Below are 20,053 nucleotides of genomic sequence, written 5' to 3' on the forward strand. Positions count from 1 at the left end.
GAGTTGTTTGGAAGATACCATGAAGCTTGGTTAATTATTTGATAAGTTAAAGTAGTTCAAAAAAGAACCAAAACAAGATAATCCTCTCACAATACATACAAAATTTATGGCAATAATGTATTATCCAACTTCTAAAAAAATATAAAGTCTTACAAGCGTATTTATACTTTGAAAAAACTACATCCTAGTTGACCTAATATGCTAACATCAACTCATATTAAAATAAGGCTCAACGTATCTCAAGGAAGGCCCAAAACATGAAAAAATAATAAAAATAATAATTCTAAAAACTAATTTAATGTGTCGTATATGATAGAGTAAAAGAAATAATTGTTGAATGAAATCCTTCCCTAAAAACAACCCCTAGCCAAAATATATGTTGTGTTGTGCCCTTAGAGTCCAAAAAAAAAATTATTGCAATAAATTCTTCCTTAGCCACTTATGTTTCCATGCATAATAAAGAATTCTCTCACAGCTTGAAATCCATAAAACACATGAAAATAAATAAGCCTATGGTTGCCAAAATTAATTAAGCCCACGAAGTAGATGGATAAAGCCCCTCTTATATATAGATTAAATTGATTAAGGTTTGATCATTGCTTGTTGAAGTTATAGCCTCCTTGAAATTTACATTGGCTCAAATACTTTGAACAAGCCCAATGAATACATCTTTGATCTTTTTTGCCCTTGATCTTGTAATTAGCCCAACTAGAACTTCTAATGGATCCTTGGGTGTAGTCTGGATTGTATCTAAAGAGATGGGGTGAGAGAGAGGGGGAGAGAGAGGAAAGGCTTGCTTTAGTTAGAGAATGAACATCGCTAGTTGAATTTTGTGTTGCTAATCAACGTGGTGGAGTGTGGTTGTTAGATTTCAGTTACTAGAGAGAAGAAATGAAAAAAGAGTTGTTGGCTAAGGTTATTTTGGTTTTTATTAGTCTTTATTTTTGCTCTTCTGATCTTTTTTTTCATCGTTTTATTTTGTTTAGGGTTCTTATAGGGCTTTTTTATGTTTTTTAGGTAGGGTTTTTATAATGTATTTTTCATATGTCTTCTTTTTATGTCCTTCCCCTAAGTTTTAATTGATGTTGTTGGGTTCCTTTTTAAAACTAGAAAAAAAAAAGATATTGAAAGATTTATATTATTTCCTTCTTGAATGAAGATCTATTTCTATAATTTTTATCATTTTACTTGAATCTCTATTTATTTTTAGTTTTTTCATTTGCATCATTTTCCCTTTATTATTTGATCTTTCTTTATTTTGTTCCCCCTTTTCTTTATTATTCATTACTTCATATCCTGATTTTTTTTCTTTTTCTTTTTTTTTTAGTTTTAGTATAAGAAATTACAAAAAGAATAAAACAAAAAAATCAAAATCATAAAATAACTTTAAATTAACTAAATTATATCAAAATATATATTTTATAGATTTTTGAAAACACATTAGAAAACGGGGGTAAAAAATAAGTTATGACAAAAAATAAGAAATAAATAAAAATAAATAACATGCATACACATGACTTCTTATTATTATTATTATTATTATTAAGTTATGAAGTGGTAGCCGAAGTCATCGTCGTGGTTGTGGTCGTAGTAGTAGTCGTGGTTGTAGTGGTTATTGTAGTGGTGCTAGTGGTGTTGGTAGTAGTGGTAATAATGATGATGGTGATGGTGATGGTGATGGTGGAGGTGGTGGTGGTGATGGTAATAGTCGTAGTAGTCGAAGTAGCAGTGGTGTTGGTAACCCAATTTTTGACCCCCCTTCTCTTTTTTAAAAACAATTAGATAAATCCAAAAAAGAAAACATGCCTTTTCAGTAATTTTTGTTAATTTTAACCATTTCTTATTTTCTTCATTTTTATTTAATGGTGGTAGTAGTGGTGGCGGTGGTTGTAAACTAATTTTAACCCCCCCTCCCATTTTCGTATATATTTTTTCTTTTAAAATTAGAAAAATCCAAAAAACAAACATGTCTTTTCAATAATTTTAGTTAATTTTAACCATTTCATATTTTCTTCATTTTTATATAATTTTTATGTGTCAAAAAAAAAACTTGAGAAGTCATAAAAAATATAAAAATAAATAAATCCAAAAAATAAAAATATAATTGGGGTAGAAATTGGATTGATAATTAAGTATCGTGAGCAAAAATAAGGTTTGGGAATTTTAGGGCCATAATTGAGGATTTAATTGAAGAAGAAATTGAAGAAAAGGCTTAATTTGATTTAATTTAGCTAAAATTCAAAGAAGTAAGTTTAAAGGTGAGTTTGGAACAAATAGTCCAGTTAGGAAATCAATTAAGGTTTTAATTGGAAAAAAAAATTAAAGTTAGAAGTCAACTTGGCTTAAAAATAGAAAATTAAAGAACCAATGACTGAAATGGAATCCTTGAAGAAATCAAAGGCCTAAGGTAACTCAGTCAGGGGTGAAATTAAATAAAAAGGATAGAAATTGACCCAAAATAAAAAAATTAAAAGACCAGGGATCAAGGAGAAAAAGGCGCTGAAATGAAGGGACTCTGCTGAAGTTTGGCTTGATTGAATTAGAAAAAACCTACTTATGCTAAAGAAGCAAAAATGACGTCATTTCACTTTAAGTGAAACGATGTATTTTACTTAAAGAGAGAAAAACATGTTGATGAACGTAGGGAAAAAAACGACGTCATTTTATTCATGGCATTTGCAAATTTCTAGGAAAAAAAGAGAGGCATAAACGACTGAGTCTCGTGCACTATTATGGCTTAATTTTAATCCTAAATGATTCTTTTGATGACACAAAAGCAAAAGAAACATGTTCTCTCACATGTTGGGTATAATCATGGTACAAGAAACTAGGCCTTAACTCTCATAATCCACTATAGATTTCATGCCAAACATGCTCACTTAATCAACCTCCCTCTAAGACCAACAGCCATCATTTCCATTTTTATCCATGATTTAGCTTTCAAAATTTGATCTTATCTCCACGAATCAAGCTAAGAACATGTTCTCTGATATGTTGGCTACAATTATGATACGAGAAATCAAGCTTTAACTATCAGAATCCTCTAAATATTTCATGTCAAACATGCTTACTCAATCACCCTTCCTCCAAGACCAGTAACTATCCTTTCCATTTTGATGCAAGATTTAGCTTTTGAAATTTGATCTTATCTCTACAAAGCAAGCAAAGAGCAATCAATGGTCAATAACTAAATTGGTTTACAACATTATCTCTAAATATTGGATGCTAATAAAGGCAGTGATTTTCTTTCCTTTTTGAAAGAGACTAAGAACCTCCTATAAAAGAAAAAAAAATAGAGGAAGCAAAATGGAGGAAAGAAATGGCAGAAAAGAAAAGGAAAACTAGAAAAACTATGGAAAAGGGCAAACAGGAGGAAAGAAAGGGCAGAAAAAAAAAAAAGGAAAACTAGAAAAACTATGGAGAAGGGCAAACAGGAGGAAAGAGGAACCTACAAACACACTCAATAAGAGCAAGAAGGCATGGCTATAACGAAAGTAACACACATCGCAAAGGCAGTAGCATAGTTTTTTTGTTTCTTTTCTACAAAATCTAGTTCATTCTAGGAGTAAGATTTTTGTGGAGCCAAGTTCAAATATCTTTGTACATTGATGTATCTTTACAATTTCTATATAAAGTTTTACTTGGAATTCCAGTTTTACTTTGCTTCTTAACATATAAGTGTATGTGTATAAAACTAAAAACGTGTGCCTTAACTTTATTAGTTTAAACTTTCTTTAATGTTGGCTTTACGGGAAACCAAAAAAATGATCTTTAAGATAAGTCAAGAAATAAAGAGATTTTGGTACAGGGACAACATGTATTCGGGTTAATAAGGTTTGGAAAGTAAATTTACAATAAGATTTGTTATATAGTCATTTAGTTTCATATTGTTGTAATAAATCACAATAAATTGACATATACAAAAATCCATAAGGAGAGTATTCCTCTTTGATCTGCAAGAAGTCTATGATGTTGTTTTCTTTGCTTTTCTCTTTTTCTTTTTAAACCAAAAAAGAGTGGCCCCAATAATTTATTCCTTTACAGGTGCTTTGCAGTAACGATTTGAAAGATGCACTGTTAGACAACTCAAAACTTAATCAAAAAAGGGATTATGTAGTGATAAGTGGCCGAGTTTCTCTAGAAATTGACTTATGTTCTTTTTTTTAATGTTAGACCGAAATAGCCTTAATGAATCTCCTAAAAAAAGAAACATAGTTGTGGTTTTATCTTGAGTTTCCATAGGTTGACAGTAGAAATATATTGCATGGTAAACAAAAAAATAAAACACAAAAATTGAATGCATGATACCATTTTTCTTTTAGGGACACACATTGAAGGGGAGGTAATTGTCTCAAAAAATTAAGTAAAAAGAGTAAAAGTTATCAACATCTTCTTATACTTGTAGTTTCACCCGATCAGAAACAGATTTCAAGCTATTTAAAAAAAAAAAAAGATTCTAAGGTATGGGGCGTTAACTTTAAAATAAAAAAAAATACATACATGTTTAATTTAGGTTATTCCAATAAGTCTTTTCTTTTAGGATAAATATTCAATCTTTTTCAAAAAACAAAAGGAAAATAGATTTTTTTTTTTCATTTCTATGATCGAAGTGGAATTTTAGTAGTCAAGATGACGTGTCAAGAACCAACATCAAATCTTTCATAAATAAATTGAAAATAAAAAATAAGATAATTAATGGCAATCAAAAAAACAAATTTAAGAGAAAACATATAGTAAAGGTAACCTTTCATAAGAAAGGATGTTGCAAGGGTGAAGTTGTTCTTCATTTAAGTATAATTAATCCCTTACCTGAATCTTTGAAAGCAATGCATATTTTAGGATCCCTAGATTTCTTTAATTATTAGGTGATGACTTTAATTTTCCAAGATGATATTATTTTTAACCCTCGTTCGCATCAACAAAATTGATTTGGGATACAGGTTTCCAATTTGATGATTAAATGTCATGCTAGATCAGTTATACAGTGCAACAATCATTTCAAAAATTAGCTTGAGGAGTGGATACCATCATATTTAGATTTTATCTTATATTCAAATTATAAAGCTCTAAAGTCTGTGAAATGGTCAAAATAAAGTTAGTACGGATATGATAGCTAGGTGGATTGAATAGTCAAATGATAGTTAATACATTTCTTTAGAAGTTCAGTTTTAGTCTGAAGCACAAGGCTAGAGTTCAAAACAAAGTGGTTGATATATTGAGCAGGCGAGTTTCCCTTCTAATCATTTTCTACATTAAGATTTTGGTTTTTAAATGTCTAAAGAAGTTGTACGATGAAGATGCTGATTTTTAAAAGATATGAGAGAAGTGTTCTAATGGTCGAGCTAGTTAAGATTTTTATATACAAGATGATTACTTAATGAAACGTAATCAATTGTATATCCCTTGTACATCCCTATATAAGAAAGTGATTCAAGACTTACATAGTGGTAGATTAAAGGGTCATGGAGGAAGAGACAAAACAATGTCAACTTCGGAGGATAAGTAATATTGGCCTCATCTCAAATGTGATACAAACATATTTGTTCAACATTGTTTTACTTGTCAAACAGCTAAGGATCAATCTCAAAACACTGGTTTATACATGCCCATACCTATACCTGAACATAATTGAGAAGATATTTTAATCGATTTCGTGTTAGGTCTTTCATGAACTCAATGAGGTATATATTATATTTTTGTTATTGTGGATAGATATTTAAAGATGACTACAGATGCAATCAATGTGGCTAGGCTATTTTTCAAAGAGATAGTGAGGTTGCATAGTGTTTTAAAATCCCTCATATATCTAATAGAGATACCAAGTTCATTGGTCTCTTTTGGCTCACTTTGTGGAGTATTTAATTCCTCATTAAATTTTAGTAGTACTATCCATCCATAAACTAATGCTCAAATAGAGTCTCTAAATAGAACTTTGGACAATCTAATTCGTAGCATTTATAAACACAAACTTAAACAGTGGAATGTTACATTGGCTGAGGTGGAATTTGTTTACAACAGTTTCAAACATAGTGCTATTAGAAAATACCATTTGAGATTGTGTACATGTGATGTGATCATGGCTACGACATCAAAGGATCTATTATAAGTTTCTATTGAGTTTATTGTAAGATCTAAATCAAAGTGGATTCAAAAGGATGGGCTAAGTCAAGAGGTTTGAGTTAAAAATATTTAAATCTGTCATTATGAACTTTTGTCTATTTCCCAAAAGAGTTAGGATGCAATTCTAATTAGATTGTAAACTAGATATGTGTAACATTCTAACTATCATTCTAATTCATCTTACCATATTTATTTAGCATGTGTAGTTTGCTTGACTGAGAGGACCACCATATCAATTGATTTTTTAACATGATCATAAGAGTAGCTAGAGAGACTTGATCTGAATTGATGCAAATTATATAAACTGAGTAGAATCGTTCTGAAGGTAACAACCATCTTCGGTTCCAGGCCAAAAACCCACTTATTTCCATGTATAATGCACAACCCTACAAATTTCACCGAGCTGCAACGGCTTAGTGGCAACAGAGATCCCCTCTCAATAAGCCACCTCATTTTCATTTTACATTTTCAGTTCTCCTTTTTGGTTATTTTCCCAACATAGGCTCTGAAACTTGTTTCCCATGCAAAGCCCTTACTCACCATCTCGCCCTTCAACGTGTCGCCATACCGCACTTCCGTCTCCTCTTTAAAACAACACCACCACCCCATCTCTCCTCCTTACCTCCTGTCCTTCTCTCTCTGTGTGGTCTCGTTATCCCATATATATCTTCATTTTCCTCGAAGTTGTGTTATCATCACCAATGGCTGATCGTATGCAGCCGCACCAAGTGCAAGTGCATGGCTTGAAGGGTCAACAACAGCAAGGGCCATCAGCCTCTAAAGCCCTGGCTGTGCTCACAATGCTACCTGTAGGTGGTGGGCTTCTTGCACTTGCAGGTATAACCCTAGTTGGCACCCTGATCGGTCTAGCTGTAACCACCCCTCTTTTTATCCTGTTCAGCCCCGTTCTGATCCCAGCTGCCCTTGTAATCGGGTTAGCTGTGACCTCATTTTTGGCATCTGGGGCTTTCGGACTGACAGGGTCCTGGTCGCTCTCCTGGGTTGGTAGGTACATCCAGGAGGCTACCCAGACCATGCCGGACAGTCTTGACCAGGCAAAGAGGCGCATGCAAGACATGGCAGGTTATGTGGGACAGAAGACCAAGGAAGTGGGCCAAGAAATCCAGAGGAAGGCACATGACGGGAAATGAAATGAAATGAAATCAAGTGAAGAATAATGTTTGGTTTCTAGGGTTATGTATGCGAGGGCTGGTTTTCTAGAGCTACTTTTGTTGTATGTAGTTGTAAGGAATCTCTATTGCGAGGTAGAATGAGTTTGGTTTATGAGTTCTACCTTAATTTAGAATGTGAGCATCTGTACTGTTTTGTATTCTGGGTTCAATCGTTGAATTTCAATGTTATCTTGCGTTCTCTCTTGTAATCTCTCTCTCTCTCCAGAATTTCAGATTTCTGATCACAGGGCAGGAAATCTCAATTCATATTTTGCCTAGCTTTCCTAACAGCAAAGCAAAAATTACATTCGGAAGGACTTGTCAACCCTGGGCAGATATATTCTGTTTCTTACTATTTTACCAGCGATCATAGATTCTAATGCTTTCTGATAAATGGTATTTCCACCATGTTTTGCTTTAATAAAGATAAATGCAAATGCATCTTGCCTTTACATGGTTTAATGGAAAAAACCGGGTCTAAGAAGACATGAATCCAGGATGGTGGTTCTCTTGCAAAATTAATGATGGTAAACATAAAATTTCGAAGGTATAGAGAAAAGGTAAATTTCTAATTCTGACAGTAACTCTTGAAGTATAAGTGAGCAATTGTGTGATGCTTACCATTATTCATGTTCCTCAGTAAAACAAGCTCTTTTTTCACAAGAAAAAATAGAAAAGAAAAGGAACGAGTTGAAATCACAGGATCCACTCATTACATATAAAGTGTTATGTACAAAATCTGAGGCCGCTTCAGACACCAAAATTTTGGCCCAACAAGGGTACATTAGGTTTATTGTGATTCCCTACCTAATGTACATGATTAAGCTAAGCACCTAGGATTCCTTGTAAAATTAAACAAAAGAGGAAACCAGGATTCATTGTTGAGATACATTTTCAGATGGAGCTGCTGCACCTTCAACGTCCATGGGACGAGGTTCGACAGTTGATTTTGAGCTGTCCGGTATCCAAAACGTGAGAACAGTAGACGCAGCAACAAACATGGCACGACGAGGAGCCCATTTCAAGCATGATGCGATACCTATGTGACTGTTCCAGCATGATACCTGCAAAAGAACCACATTGGTATTGCTATCTTGACTTCAAAGCCTGTTTTTAGTACAAAATTGTAGGTTAACCCAATAGATTGATTCAGTATGAGGACTATCATTTTCGTAACAATTACTTGATGATAGCTTTAATCATACAGAAAAAGTTTCCCAAGATGGAATTCCAAATTCCTAAGTTTGTAACACAATAGACAAGGTAAAATTGAATATCTAAGAAGGTTGTTTTCACTGCCAATACAGCCATAGTACTTTTATAAATGTGCAGGTTGATTTATTTTATATATATATATATGCAAGTAAAGGATATTGAGGATATTAAATTTGCCACAGGCGTATCAATCCAACTAGCGGAATGACTCCCCTTGGGTGCATGGGGGAATCTACACTACTTAGGCAGTAGGCAAATATACTCTGCTTGCTACAGCCACCACATTGACATATTGGCAAAATTCTGAAGAATCCCTGGACCTAGTATACCAAAAGGAAGAAAATGGAGTCGACACAGAATTCAATCACTGCATGTGTGGAAAGAAGTACGAAAAAACAAATGTCTTTTAAATCCTTGCACTATATGAACTCTTTCTTAAGAGAGTCAAAGGGGTGCCTAGCCTAGCTACATTGAATTCCATTTATTTATTTATTTTGCCATGATCATCCTGTGCAATCTAGAAACTCCATCTGACAAAATATTGAGATAATCTATACCTCATTTCGCATGTTGATGTTCCAGGCATGCAAGGTTCCATCTCCTGAGCCTATAACAGAAAAAAACCATTAGCACCATTTTAGTACTCAAAATAGAAAACATCAAAAGACTAGGTTGAAATTTGCATCTCATTAGGCCACGTTAGATGATAGTTAAAAACCATCTTGGGCTGTATTGCTATTCATCAAAAAAACACACAGCAGGTGATATTAGCATAAATGTTTATATTGTGATTATTAATGGATGCCTTTTAACTTTGAAAGGCTAACATTAGTTTCAAAACTCAAATTGATAGCTTTGGCATTCAGCATCCTGTATCATATTAGTTTTTTTGTGGATTAAATGGGAATGAATAAAATTTAACAACATTTTATTTAGGAAAATAGAACCAAAATCAGATACCTGATACCACATATTGGCCATCTGGGGTAAAAGTTGCCTCTATTTTTGTATTTGGAGATGGTTCCAAACTGAACCCACATCGCTGCATGAGGGAAACCTTAGATTGATCACTCAATCCATACATTATACATAAAAAGAACAATGCACAAGCTTCTTGAGAAACTTTAGATCAATCACTTATTCCACAAATTATACATAAACAGAACAATACACAAGCTTATTCAGAAGCAAATCAGCAGGATATTGAGTGGGCTTTAAGGAGATAATCAGGCTTTAAGTATCCAACCCAGGAAGCTAACCTTCTCTCCACCATATGCATCGAGAACATAGATGTTGTTACTTGTGGTCGTCAATAGCATTGATTTGCCATCATTGCTGAATTTAATATCACAGACCTCAGCTGTATCTCCACCAACTAAAAAGGTGTCAAAGGGACCCTGCAATTAGAGATACAGGTCAAACTCAGCAGATAAAAATGCTAAGTCTTAAGTTGGTGCTTTGTAGGTACGAACCTTGTCATAGGAACGTGAATCAAACAGCTTAATAGCACCCCCTTCCATTGCCACAGCAAAGACAAGACCTTGTTGGTCATATGCAACTGTGGGTCTACCACGTAAACGCAAAATTCCCTGAAAACTATAACAGTGAGCATAAATCACAATCATGTAGAATAAATAAAAGCTGTTTGTGATGCTAGATTAGTCATCTCGACTGCTAGTTATGATGCACCCTGTTTGAAACTGATTTTGTGTATTTATTGAAAGAGCCTCACATCAAAATTTAATGCTGAATTAGAAGCAAACCTGGCAGGCATTTACACGAAGATCCCATATTCTAACGCTGTGATCAAGAGAACCAGACATGAAGCTATCATTGATTGGAGACATGCAGAGGGAAACAACCCTGAAACATCATATATAGTGAAATTTTTCATGTCAGCATCATGAGATAGAAGCCACATTGGTTTGAGACATTGGAAAAATAAAAAAGGCACTAACCATCTAAGCTAACCTAAATAAGACATGCCTGTGCATTAATGTGATACAATGAAATGTAAAGAGAAGGCTGAAGCGCCCAATTATGAGAAGGAATCGTGTAAACAAAATGTTTCTGCCATCAAGGAATTGGCTTATGGTAAATGACTTAAGATGAGACCTATGAGTTGTAGTGCCCATATTCAAATATTCCAGCTACCTCGAAAAACAAATAAAACTGGAAGTATTCTTGCAAGTTACCAAAAGGTATATGCTATTGAGTTCACTTCCATAACTCCCACATAAATAAATAACTAAACAAAGTTTTTGCAAGCAAATAAACGCGATTAAAACCAAAATCAGTGCTCATTACTGAAGAGCCAATACCTCTCTTTATGCCCTTTGAAGTAGCGAAGACATCGATTATCATACATTGATAGATAACGTAATGATTCTGCAACATTTTCCATCACTCGCTCATACATGAAACAATGATATATAAAACTCAAAAGAAAACAGTAAAAAAAAAAACCTCCGGTAGAATCTAAATTGTATGTTGAGGAACAAATAACAGAGCTAGGGTGGTGCGTGAAACATATTCGATCTGCACCGTGTTTCTTGTGAAACGTAGTCTTCAGCAATCTGAAATTCAATTCTAAAAAACTCAGTATCCCATAATATATATATATATATATATATATATATATATATATAAACAGCAAGCAATTCATCTTCTTAAAGAAAAAAAGGAAAAAGGAAACAGACTTGGCACTTGCAATGTCGTAAAGGCGAACCGAATCATCCTCGCTAGCTGTAACTAACAAATCGTCTTTTCGATGAAAATCAATTGAATTAATCTTCCCCCCCTGAATAAATTAACAAATAAATAAGTATAAAACATACACAAACTAAGAGCGTAAACAGAGCTGAACTGCATTAATTGAATTGCATAGTAATTAAAATTAAGCTAAAGGATTTGTTCTGTTCGTGAAGCTTACAAATTCGGAGAAAACAGCTCCAACAGACATGCTGCGCACCGTATCATCATCGAGTTCTGTAAGCGACGTCATAGCCATTGATGGATACAGAGGAAGGAATAGGGTTTTAGGCCGAAATAGGGTTAATAATTATCCAGATCAAAGAGGCCAATTAACGGGGTTTAGACTTCAGGGTTAAGACACGTATATATAATTATTAACCCTATAAAGTAAATTTTAATTGCATTGCAGTAAAAAATTAAAATATAATATAAGCACTCTCTTTTCTTGTTCATAATATGTGCGAGTTTGGAAAATATATTTTAGAGGTTTTCTCTTGTTTTACTTTACAAGTTTGTTATTGTTTTTCAAATGAGAAAAAAACATAAATAATATATTTTTTTCTTTTATATACAAATACTTTTTAGCAAATATAAGAGATTTTTTTCTTATACATATTAGTTGGTATTATAATTTAATTTTAATCACAAATCTAATATAACTATTTTTTAGTTAATGGTGTAATTTTTTCATGATAGTTTTTAATTTGAATGAAATAAAATTATGTATTTATATTGTAGTAGATTATAATGTTAATATTATGTAAAGGATATGATAGTCTATCAAAATAATTATAAGGATTTTAAGTTTTCATGTATAGATATGGATTATGAAATAGACTCCATTGTTTTTAGTGAGCTAAGTTGGCAATTTAAAGAATAAAAATATTTTGAATAATCATGAAATGGTAAAACATGCAAGTTTCCATATATTATTGATTAAAAACAAATAGTTATTGAACAAATTATTATTCATCGCAAACAGGGTCTAGATAATATTAGAGGAAAACGAGGTATTTTTTGTTAAGTGGAGTTAGGTTTTCTTCTCATGTTTAGAGGGTGTTTGGTTGAAAGGTGTGGTGATTTGTTTTCAAATATACAATCTTTTTAAAACACAAACCACACTTCTAAAATCTAAAAATACATGTTTTTTTGTGGGGACCCCACAAAAAAAAAAATCAAAGCTATCTCCAAACCAAACACTCTCGTGTAGAACTAGATGTGATTCAGTGTTATTCCGCAGATTTTTTTTCTCATAAAAAATTACATTTCATTGTTGGAAGCTCATTTCAAATAAAGAAGAAAAATCAACTACTTGAGTTATAGCCCAATTGGATTTAATAAGTTATTTTATTTTAAATAAATAATCAAAAATAGACAGTAATAATCAAAAATTCAAAAACAAAATTAGTAAATGAACAAAATCTTTTTTAAGAAAAAAATCAATCACAATAAGTTAGGGAAAAACCTTTGAAATGACAAAATTATGGGGAATAAAAGGGGGGGAAACCAGTCTAAGCCAACCCAAGTTAGCATGATAGACATATAACCTGAGTAATAAAGGGCAAGTCAATCAGGTTAACCTATTAAACTTGTGACTCATATTATGAGATCAAGATAATCCAATAGAAAATAAATTGAAGAAAACCAGTTTCTTAAAAATAATGTTAAACAATGAAATTGGAAAACAAAATAAGTATAAAAAAATATTTCACGTTTTTCAAACCTGTAACCCGAGTCATTAGATCAGAAGCATCATACATGAAAAAATCATGAAACTCAATTCCCAGCAAATTAAATATTAAAGGTTGAAATTGGAGAAAAATCAATAATACAAAAGAATCTAAAATAAAAAAACATGGCAATTAAAAGAAAAGAGGTAAAAATCAAAATTAAAAACAAAGAAGAAGAAGAAAAAGAAGAAAAAGAAGAAAAAGCTAGATGTCAACTACAAACTTTCGATTGAAGTGTGAAATTGAAAAGAAAAATAACTTTAATAAAATGACAAAATAATCAAAATAATAAGGATCAAATTGAAAACAATAATATACCATAGATTTGGATTGAGGAATAAGATTGAAAACTAGTAAAATTGCACAAAAAGGTTAGGAAAAAATTAGAAATAAAAAAAAGGACCAAATTGGAAAAAACAACACATAACAATTGGAATTGAATGATGAAATTAAAAAACAAAATCAAAACTTTACAAAAAGGCTAATAGTTAGAAATCAAAAGAACATAAACCATATTCAAAGAAAAAAAAAATTGAGAGGCTACTTTGAAAATTTAGAGGGCTAGACATAGAAAGTGAGGAGGAGAGTGAAAAAAGAAAGAAAAAAAAGGTCATCTGCGCAAAACTAGATATTTGTTCATGACAAACATTGTTCAAGGATGAAGGGGCCGCCGAGACACTTCAGACGCCACTTTAAAAGCCACCATTTGGTCGTCGAACGACATCGAACATGCCTCCCAAACAGGGTAGACAACATTCAAGTGCAGAGACGACGTCGCATGCACTACTCAAACACAAATGAATAACATTCATCCCACTTAATAATAACAAAAAAAACATATTGAAATGATGAAAATAACATTAGACCAAAGTTAAAGCTTTTGTTGACTTCAAAGGCAATATAATAAATTCATTTTGCATTTAAAAATGAAAAGGAAAAAAATGCTCATATACATCAGCTCTGGATTTTTTTTGCTCTAAGGGTAATTTCTTATTTTTTACTGTTCATAAAATAATAAAAGATCCTATTATTCTCATCAACTAGGCCAAATATTTTTGTCATGAGAGGCAAAACCATAACTTCACTATTATTATCCATAGTACCATTGAGTTTATAGCTACAATAATTGGCACTATGGATTTCACCCTTTCCTTTTTAGTTTATTTTATTATATGCTAGGCTCTCTATAATATTTGTCAAGGCACAAGTACTCTTATAACAAATTATTCAGCATTCCTTATATAAAATTTGGGATATCATTAGATTATTGTATTAAATAATTAGGAGTGTGATATGATAAGCACTCATCTATTTTAACTCAATTGGATGGAAACCTAGCCTTGTTTAATAGGACCCAATTTTCACCCTAATTTTATTTAGATTCTATTTTTACTTTGGTAGATAGTGCATAAGAGGTTGGCATGATTTCACTAATAAAAATTAAGAAAGTTATAATAGATTAATTATTGCATAGAGTCATTGAATTCTTGAATTTTTATGTTTAAAAAGTCCTTTAAATATTTTATGTAATAATGTCATCCTTGCACGTTTGATTTTTGTCTTTGTTACATTCTTATGTCATGGTTGATGAGTTTTACCAATTAAATTTTATTTTGAACAATTGGAAGTAATACTTGAGATAGATCTCATATAGATACAACAATTAACTTGCAATAAATTGATGTAGGTTCTATAAGAATATAGTTGCAATAAATAGCAGTAAATTGGATCTCGAGTAAAAATGTTTAATATTATGGTGAAGTTTATAAGATAAAATAGTCAATAAAAAACATTTTGAATTAGAAATATGATAAGTTATAAAAAAATGTGAAACAAAAAATAAGATGTTTTTTGCAATCACGTTTTTCTTTTTGGAAAATTATATACTATTTGTTTTTGGATATATCACGATTTGAAATTAAAATATTAATAATAGCAGCAAAATTGGTTTTTTTTAAGAGCTTTTTTCTTTATAGGAAATTATATATTACCATTTTTTTAATATAAAGTATGTTTTGGAAATAAGATGTAGAAAAATGATATATATATATATATATATATATATATATATATATATATATATATATATATATATATATTAGTTTTTGAATGGAGTTGATAGATAGTTGTTGTTGTAGAGCTTGATGAGATTATAACCAAGAATGAACAACTTGAGATTATTTCAATTAGGGTCACCATTTGACTTTAATGTCTCTTATAAGGTCTGGAGAGTAACTGATATCTTCGTCTACATCATGTATTATTATGAATCCTAGCATATAATCCATAGGACACCAAATGTTGAAATAAAATGCAAAGAGGTGGGAATTGAATTTAAAGGTTGTTTTGCTGTAAAAATTCCAAACCTTCTATTATTTCTTAGGAAGAATTTCATATATAGGATGAAAATATTGCCACCAATATTTTGAAAACTAAGCTAAAAAATTCTTCAAATAGTTTTTATCAAAATGGATAAACCATGAATGGTCATCGTTTTTTAAGAAAAGAGTATAACCAAGCTTGCTAATAATCAAAGTAATTGAATCTTTGAGGATGATAGTTTTGAAAAAAATCGTTTTAAGGTGTGAGGACTTTGATTCTAGTTTAGAATTTTTATTTTTTAAAAAAGTGGTTCTTAAGAGATAAATTCATAGAATTGTCTTATTTTTTACAAATTTTCTAGAAAGAATTGAAATTGAAGAGGAAATATATAAGGAGTTATCTTGTTTGGGTATTCATTATAAATTATTTTTTTTCAATTGGACAAATTTAAAGATCATAATTTTTTGACTTGTAAGGGTTAATGATTTTTTTGTAAAAGGATTTAAAGGGTAATAATAAAGTTGTTGAAGGTGTTTTTTGAGGTTGAATGGGAGAAGATGTCTAGAGCTTGAGAATAATTTTTAGGTGAAGTGTTTTGACTAGGTGATACTGAAAGGATAGAAAATTAGTTATATAAGGTAAAAGCTAGCATTACTGTATGAGGATTTACCCTCCTTGAAGTTTATTGTTTACTTGTTGCTTTAAAATGAATTGGTTTTGAGAGTGTAAGAACATATGATTCTTTTGATTTCTTGATTGGGACACTTATTTTAAGTCATGTAAAATTTCTCTGGATAGAAAGTTTATAAGAGAGTTAGCCTTTCATTTTATGAACTCAATTTCAAAATCAATATTTGATAATATTTCTAGCTATCTGACAAAAATCTGCTTTGAAATAATATTTGAAACACCTTTTTCAATGACATATTTAGCAAATTGACAATATATTCGTAAAAGGAGTTTTTTGAGAAATAAATCATCTTGAAAAGATGAGACTCATAAGACAACTGATAAAATTTCTTTTTGATAGTTGAATAGTTTTCTTAATGACCCACCAATAAATACATGAATAATATTGTACTACTTGTTCTTGACCTTGATCCTATTGTTTGAGAATACTAACATAACTAATATTAGACGTATCAATTTTAACAATGAGTGAAGCCTCTAGATCAGGAATTCCTAAACAATAAAGACTTTTGACACGACTTTTGAAAGTGTAATGAAACAATAAGATATCAGAAGAAAATGGACCAAATTGAAATCATTATTATTATCATTGAAAAAAAATCATAAACTACTTTCTCTTTTAACTGTTTTTTTAATGACTAACAGAATTTTAAGCGGGAAAAATGTTAAAGTTTGTGATTTTTTTTCATATTCAACTTTTGTTTTCCATATTTCTAGTAGTGCTACTCTGTGGGCCTGTTTTTTTTTTTTTTTTTTTTTTGCATAAAGAAATGATGTCTAGGTGATGCAAGCCCATTTCAAAGAAAAAAACAAACAACTTGGATTATAACTCCAATCAGGTTTAATAAGTTTGTTTTATTTTAATTATACGATAAAAGAATTTAACAATGATAGTTAACAAATATTTTTTTTTTAAGAAAAAAGACCATGGTAACATGGAGAAAAAACCTTTGGAAGTACATAACTGAATAAAAAATAGACAAAAAACCTTACTCAAGTCAATTCAAGGTAGCGTGATAAACATATAACATGAGTAATAAGGGACGAGCTAACTCGGGTTAACTCATAAAAACCATGGCCTATATTTTGAGATTGAGATAACCTGATAAAAAATAAATTGAAGAAAACTACGAAGTCAATATTAAAAAAAATGTCAAACAATGAAATCAAAAAAGAAAATAAGCCAAAAAAAGATGTGGACCTGCATTAATTTTTCTAGATCATGACTTAGGTCATTAGATCGGAAGCACCATACATGGAAAAAACATGAAGTACAATCCCCAACAAATCAAATATTGAAGGATGAAATTGAGAAAAAAATTAATTATACAAAATGATCTAAAAAAAGAATATCAATTAAATGAATGAAGGTGAAAATCAAAATAAAAATAAAATAGAAGGAAATAATTTTTTTTATTGGAGAGTTATATTGAAAAGAAAAATAAATCTAACAAAAAGACAAAAAAATCAAAAGAAAGAGGACCAAATTAAAAAAATAATACACCATAAACTTGGATAAAATAATGAAATTGAACACATTTAAACTTTTATAAAATGACGAAGGAAAAAAATCAAAATAGGAAGGACTAAATTAGAAAAAAACTTATACATTACAAATTAGAATTGAAAACGAATAAAACTTAAAAAAATACCAAGGATAAAAATTAAAATAAAAAGAATAAGGACTGAAGTTAAAATATAAAAAATAAAGAGGATTAACCTGTATTTTCCAACAACATGGTGAAGTGACATTTTATGTCATCGAGAGGTACCACATAAAAGGTGCAAGCACAAACACCTCCTATGCGCTAGCATATACACTACACATACAAGTAGATTTTTAGAATTAAATGATTTTTAATCAATGTTAAAAGACAAACATGCTCTTGATTGCCCTAGTAATTACAGAAAAAAAAAAACCTTAAGGAAAAGACCAAAAAGCTCCTAAACCTACTATTTAAATTTTTGAATCCAAAGGTATACCTATCAATTTATTATACATGAATAAATAAAAAGACAATTATGTCTATCTTCATCAGTTTTATAAATTTTTGAATTTAGAGGTAATTAGACCATTTTAATGTGGTTATAAAATTAAAAAAAAATACAATTATACCCTTGATAATCCTTTAATGACCAATGCACCATGTGAAAAGATAAAAATATCCCAGAACAAAGGTATCTGGGTTTTTTTTAAAAAAAAACCCATCATTTTACTATTGTAATGAATAATAAATTGAGTTTCAGTGCACAATGTTTTTACATTCAACTTTAGTGTTTATTTTTATATATCCATCCAACAAATTAATCCCATCATTGTACCCTATTTATTATTTATTATTATATTTTTATTTAATTATATTTAAAAATTATTAGGTTTCACCATATATATAATTTTTACACTTCTTTTTAACCACTTTATAACATCCCTAAGTTGAGTTTGGTTTTGGATTAAAGGATGTTAAGTGTTTATTCATTAACATATAACCTTTTTTTAACTATGTTTGGTAAATTTTAACAGTAAAGGAGAAAATTGAAATACTTAAATGTTAATTTAGTAGGGGTTAAGTGTCAACCTAGTAGGGAGTAGACACAAGATTTTAAGATAACATTTGATTACTATTTCGGGACAAAGAGATAGATACAGAGGACACAAGATAAAAAAGGAGACAAACATAAAATTGTATTTGGTAGTGATGTATAAGGCAAAATGATTATTTCTATATCTATTTGGTTATGGTAAACAAAATAAAATAAAATATAAAAAAGTTTATTTTACCCTTAATATGTATTATTGTCAAACTTATATATTTCAAAAAATAATATTTTATTTTATTTTATAATAACCCTAGATGACTTCAAATCGGGTTGACCTAGGACCTAGACTGGTATGAGTTTAAGAAAAAATTGATTGGTTTGAGTCAATCGAGGAAGAATTGACTCGACTTAACCTAGTAAAAAACCTAGTTCAACCCCAGATAAAACACGGGTTAAAAACCTGTTGACTTTTTTGAAAAATAATTGGTCGAAACAAGCTTGCTTTGATTGTTTTTTTTTTTAAATTGGTCAACTAGGTTGACCCCCCCGAACCGTGACTTGAACCCCACCTCATGTCAACTCCCAAGCTAGATTTTAAAATTATGATAATAACAATTTTTATCATTACATTGACCCCGATCAACCTGAGTTAACCTTTATAATTCGTGACTCAGGTCTTTATTGTTCAAGAATTAAAGCAACTTAACATCTAAAAGAGGAGCGAATTAGGTGTATTACTAATTTCTACAAATAATGCAAATTACCTCAAGTAAATACAATAACCAACAATATAATTAAAGTATTTAAAGTAAAGAGATAAATGAGAGAATTTGTAAACTCGTTTTTAATGTGATTCGACAAGTCGACATCCACATCTCAAGTACCAAACCGTACTTGAATATTGTATTCCTTTATTAGTTAAAGTTCAAGAATACAATAGCCTAACTCTTAAAGTTTTTACCTAACTCTCAAAGTTCGACAAGCCTATATCCACACCTCAAGTACTAAACATTGTCAGTTTTTAACTAACTCTCAAAGTTCAAGAATACAATAGTCACTCGAAGAATCAACACCAAAATTTTTACACCACTTGAAGATATTCTCTCTTCAAGATTTTTCCCACTTGAAGATATACCCTCTTTAAGATTTTTTTTCCACTTGAAGATATATTCTCTTCAAGATTTTTTCTTTGGTGAAATTATCTCACTAATACTAAGACTTTTTACCTAACTCTCAAAGATTTATAAGGTAATTTTGTTATCACAACTAACTCTTTTAATAAAGTGAATAATACAATTGAAAATTCTAATATCTCATAAGATATCACTTATAAGATTTTAAGGTGTTTAAATGTAGTAAGAATGAGATTGAATATTTTTGTGCTAGATTATGAAGGTAATAGCACAAATTAGAGTATAATCAAGAATTGATGATTTTAAGGTGTTTTTACTCTCAAAATAGCTTGTGTTTCATATATGTTTGGAATCCGTTTTTAATTTTGCAATTAGACAA

The 20,053-nt window shown here is 30.6% G+C and overlaps 2 protein-coding genes across 4 annotated transcripts; one reads left to right on the plus strand and one right to left on the minus strand.

Annotated features, from left to right (window-relative positions):
* Positions 1–6,524: 6,524 nt before the first annotated feature.
* On the plus strand, positions 6,525–7,503 carry LOC7496840 (oleosin Ara h 10.0101). Its single transcript, XM_002300013.4, has one exon. It carries the CDS (start codon positions 6,822–6,824, stop codon positions 7,269–7,271), a length of 450 nt encoding a protein of 149 aa, XP_002300049.4. The 5' UTR covers positions 6,525–6,821; the 3' UTR covers positions 7,272–7,503.
* A 459-nt stretch (positions 7,504–7,962) lies between these two features.
* On the minus strand, positions 7,963–11,608 carry LOC7487869 (protein ANTHESIS POMOTING FACTOR 1). Of its 3 annotated transcripts, XM_002298501.4 has the most exons (10): positions 11,440–11,608; positions 11,207–11,307; positions 10,974–11,083; positions 10,829–10,895; positions 10,271–10,370; positions 9,980–10,096; positions 9,767–9,904; positions 9,468–9,549; positions 9,065–9,114; positions 7,963–8,356 (listed from the first exon to the last, which is right to left on the minus strand). In XM_002298501.4, the coding sequence occupies exons 1-10, from the start codon at positions 11,515–11,517 to the stop codon at positions 8,168–8,170; spliced, it is 1,032 nt and encodes a 343-aa protein (XP_002298537.2). In that variant the 5' UTR covers positions 11,518–11,608; the 3' UTR covers positions 7,963–8,167. The 3 variants fall into 3 exon arrangements, with proteins under 3 accessions (XP_002298537.2, XP_052306746.1, XP_052306748.1); XM_052450786.1 differs by having other exon boundaries at positions 10,829–11,083; XM_052450788.1 differs by lacking the exon at positions 7,963–8,356 and adding an exon at positions 8,403–8,827 and having other exon boundaries at positions 10,829–11,083.
* Positions 11,609–20,053: the final 8,445 nt, after the last annotated feature.

The sequence above is a fragment of the Populus trichocarpa genome, chromosome 1 (genome assembly GCF_000002775.5).
Source record: "Populus trichocarpa isolate Nisqually-1 chromosome 1, P.trichocarpa_v4.1, whole genome shotgun sequence".
NCBI classification, from domain to species: Eukaryota; Viridiplantae; Streptophyta; class Magnoliopsida; order Malpighiales; family Salicaceae; genus Populus; species Populus trichocarpa.

Coding starts and splice junctions, on each gene's coding strand:
- LOC7496840 (XM_002300013.4), top strand. CDS start 6,822: ATGGCTGATCGTATGCAGCCGCACCAAGTGCAAGTGCATGGCTTGAAG.
- LOC7487869 (XM_052450786.1), bottom strand. CDS start 11,517: ATGGCTATGACGTCGCTTACAGAACTCGATGATGATACGGTGCGCAGC. Junction 10,371..10,828: donor TTCAAAGGGCATAAAGAGAG/GTATTGGCTCTT, acceptor ATGATGTTTCAG/GGTTGTTTCCCTCTGCATGT. Junction 9,550..9,766: donor ATGCATATGGTGGAGAGAAG/GTTAGCTTCCTG, acceptor TCCCTCATGCAG/CGATGTGGGTTCAGTTTGGA.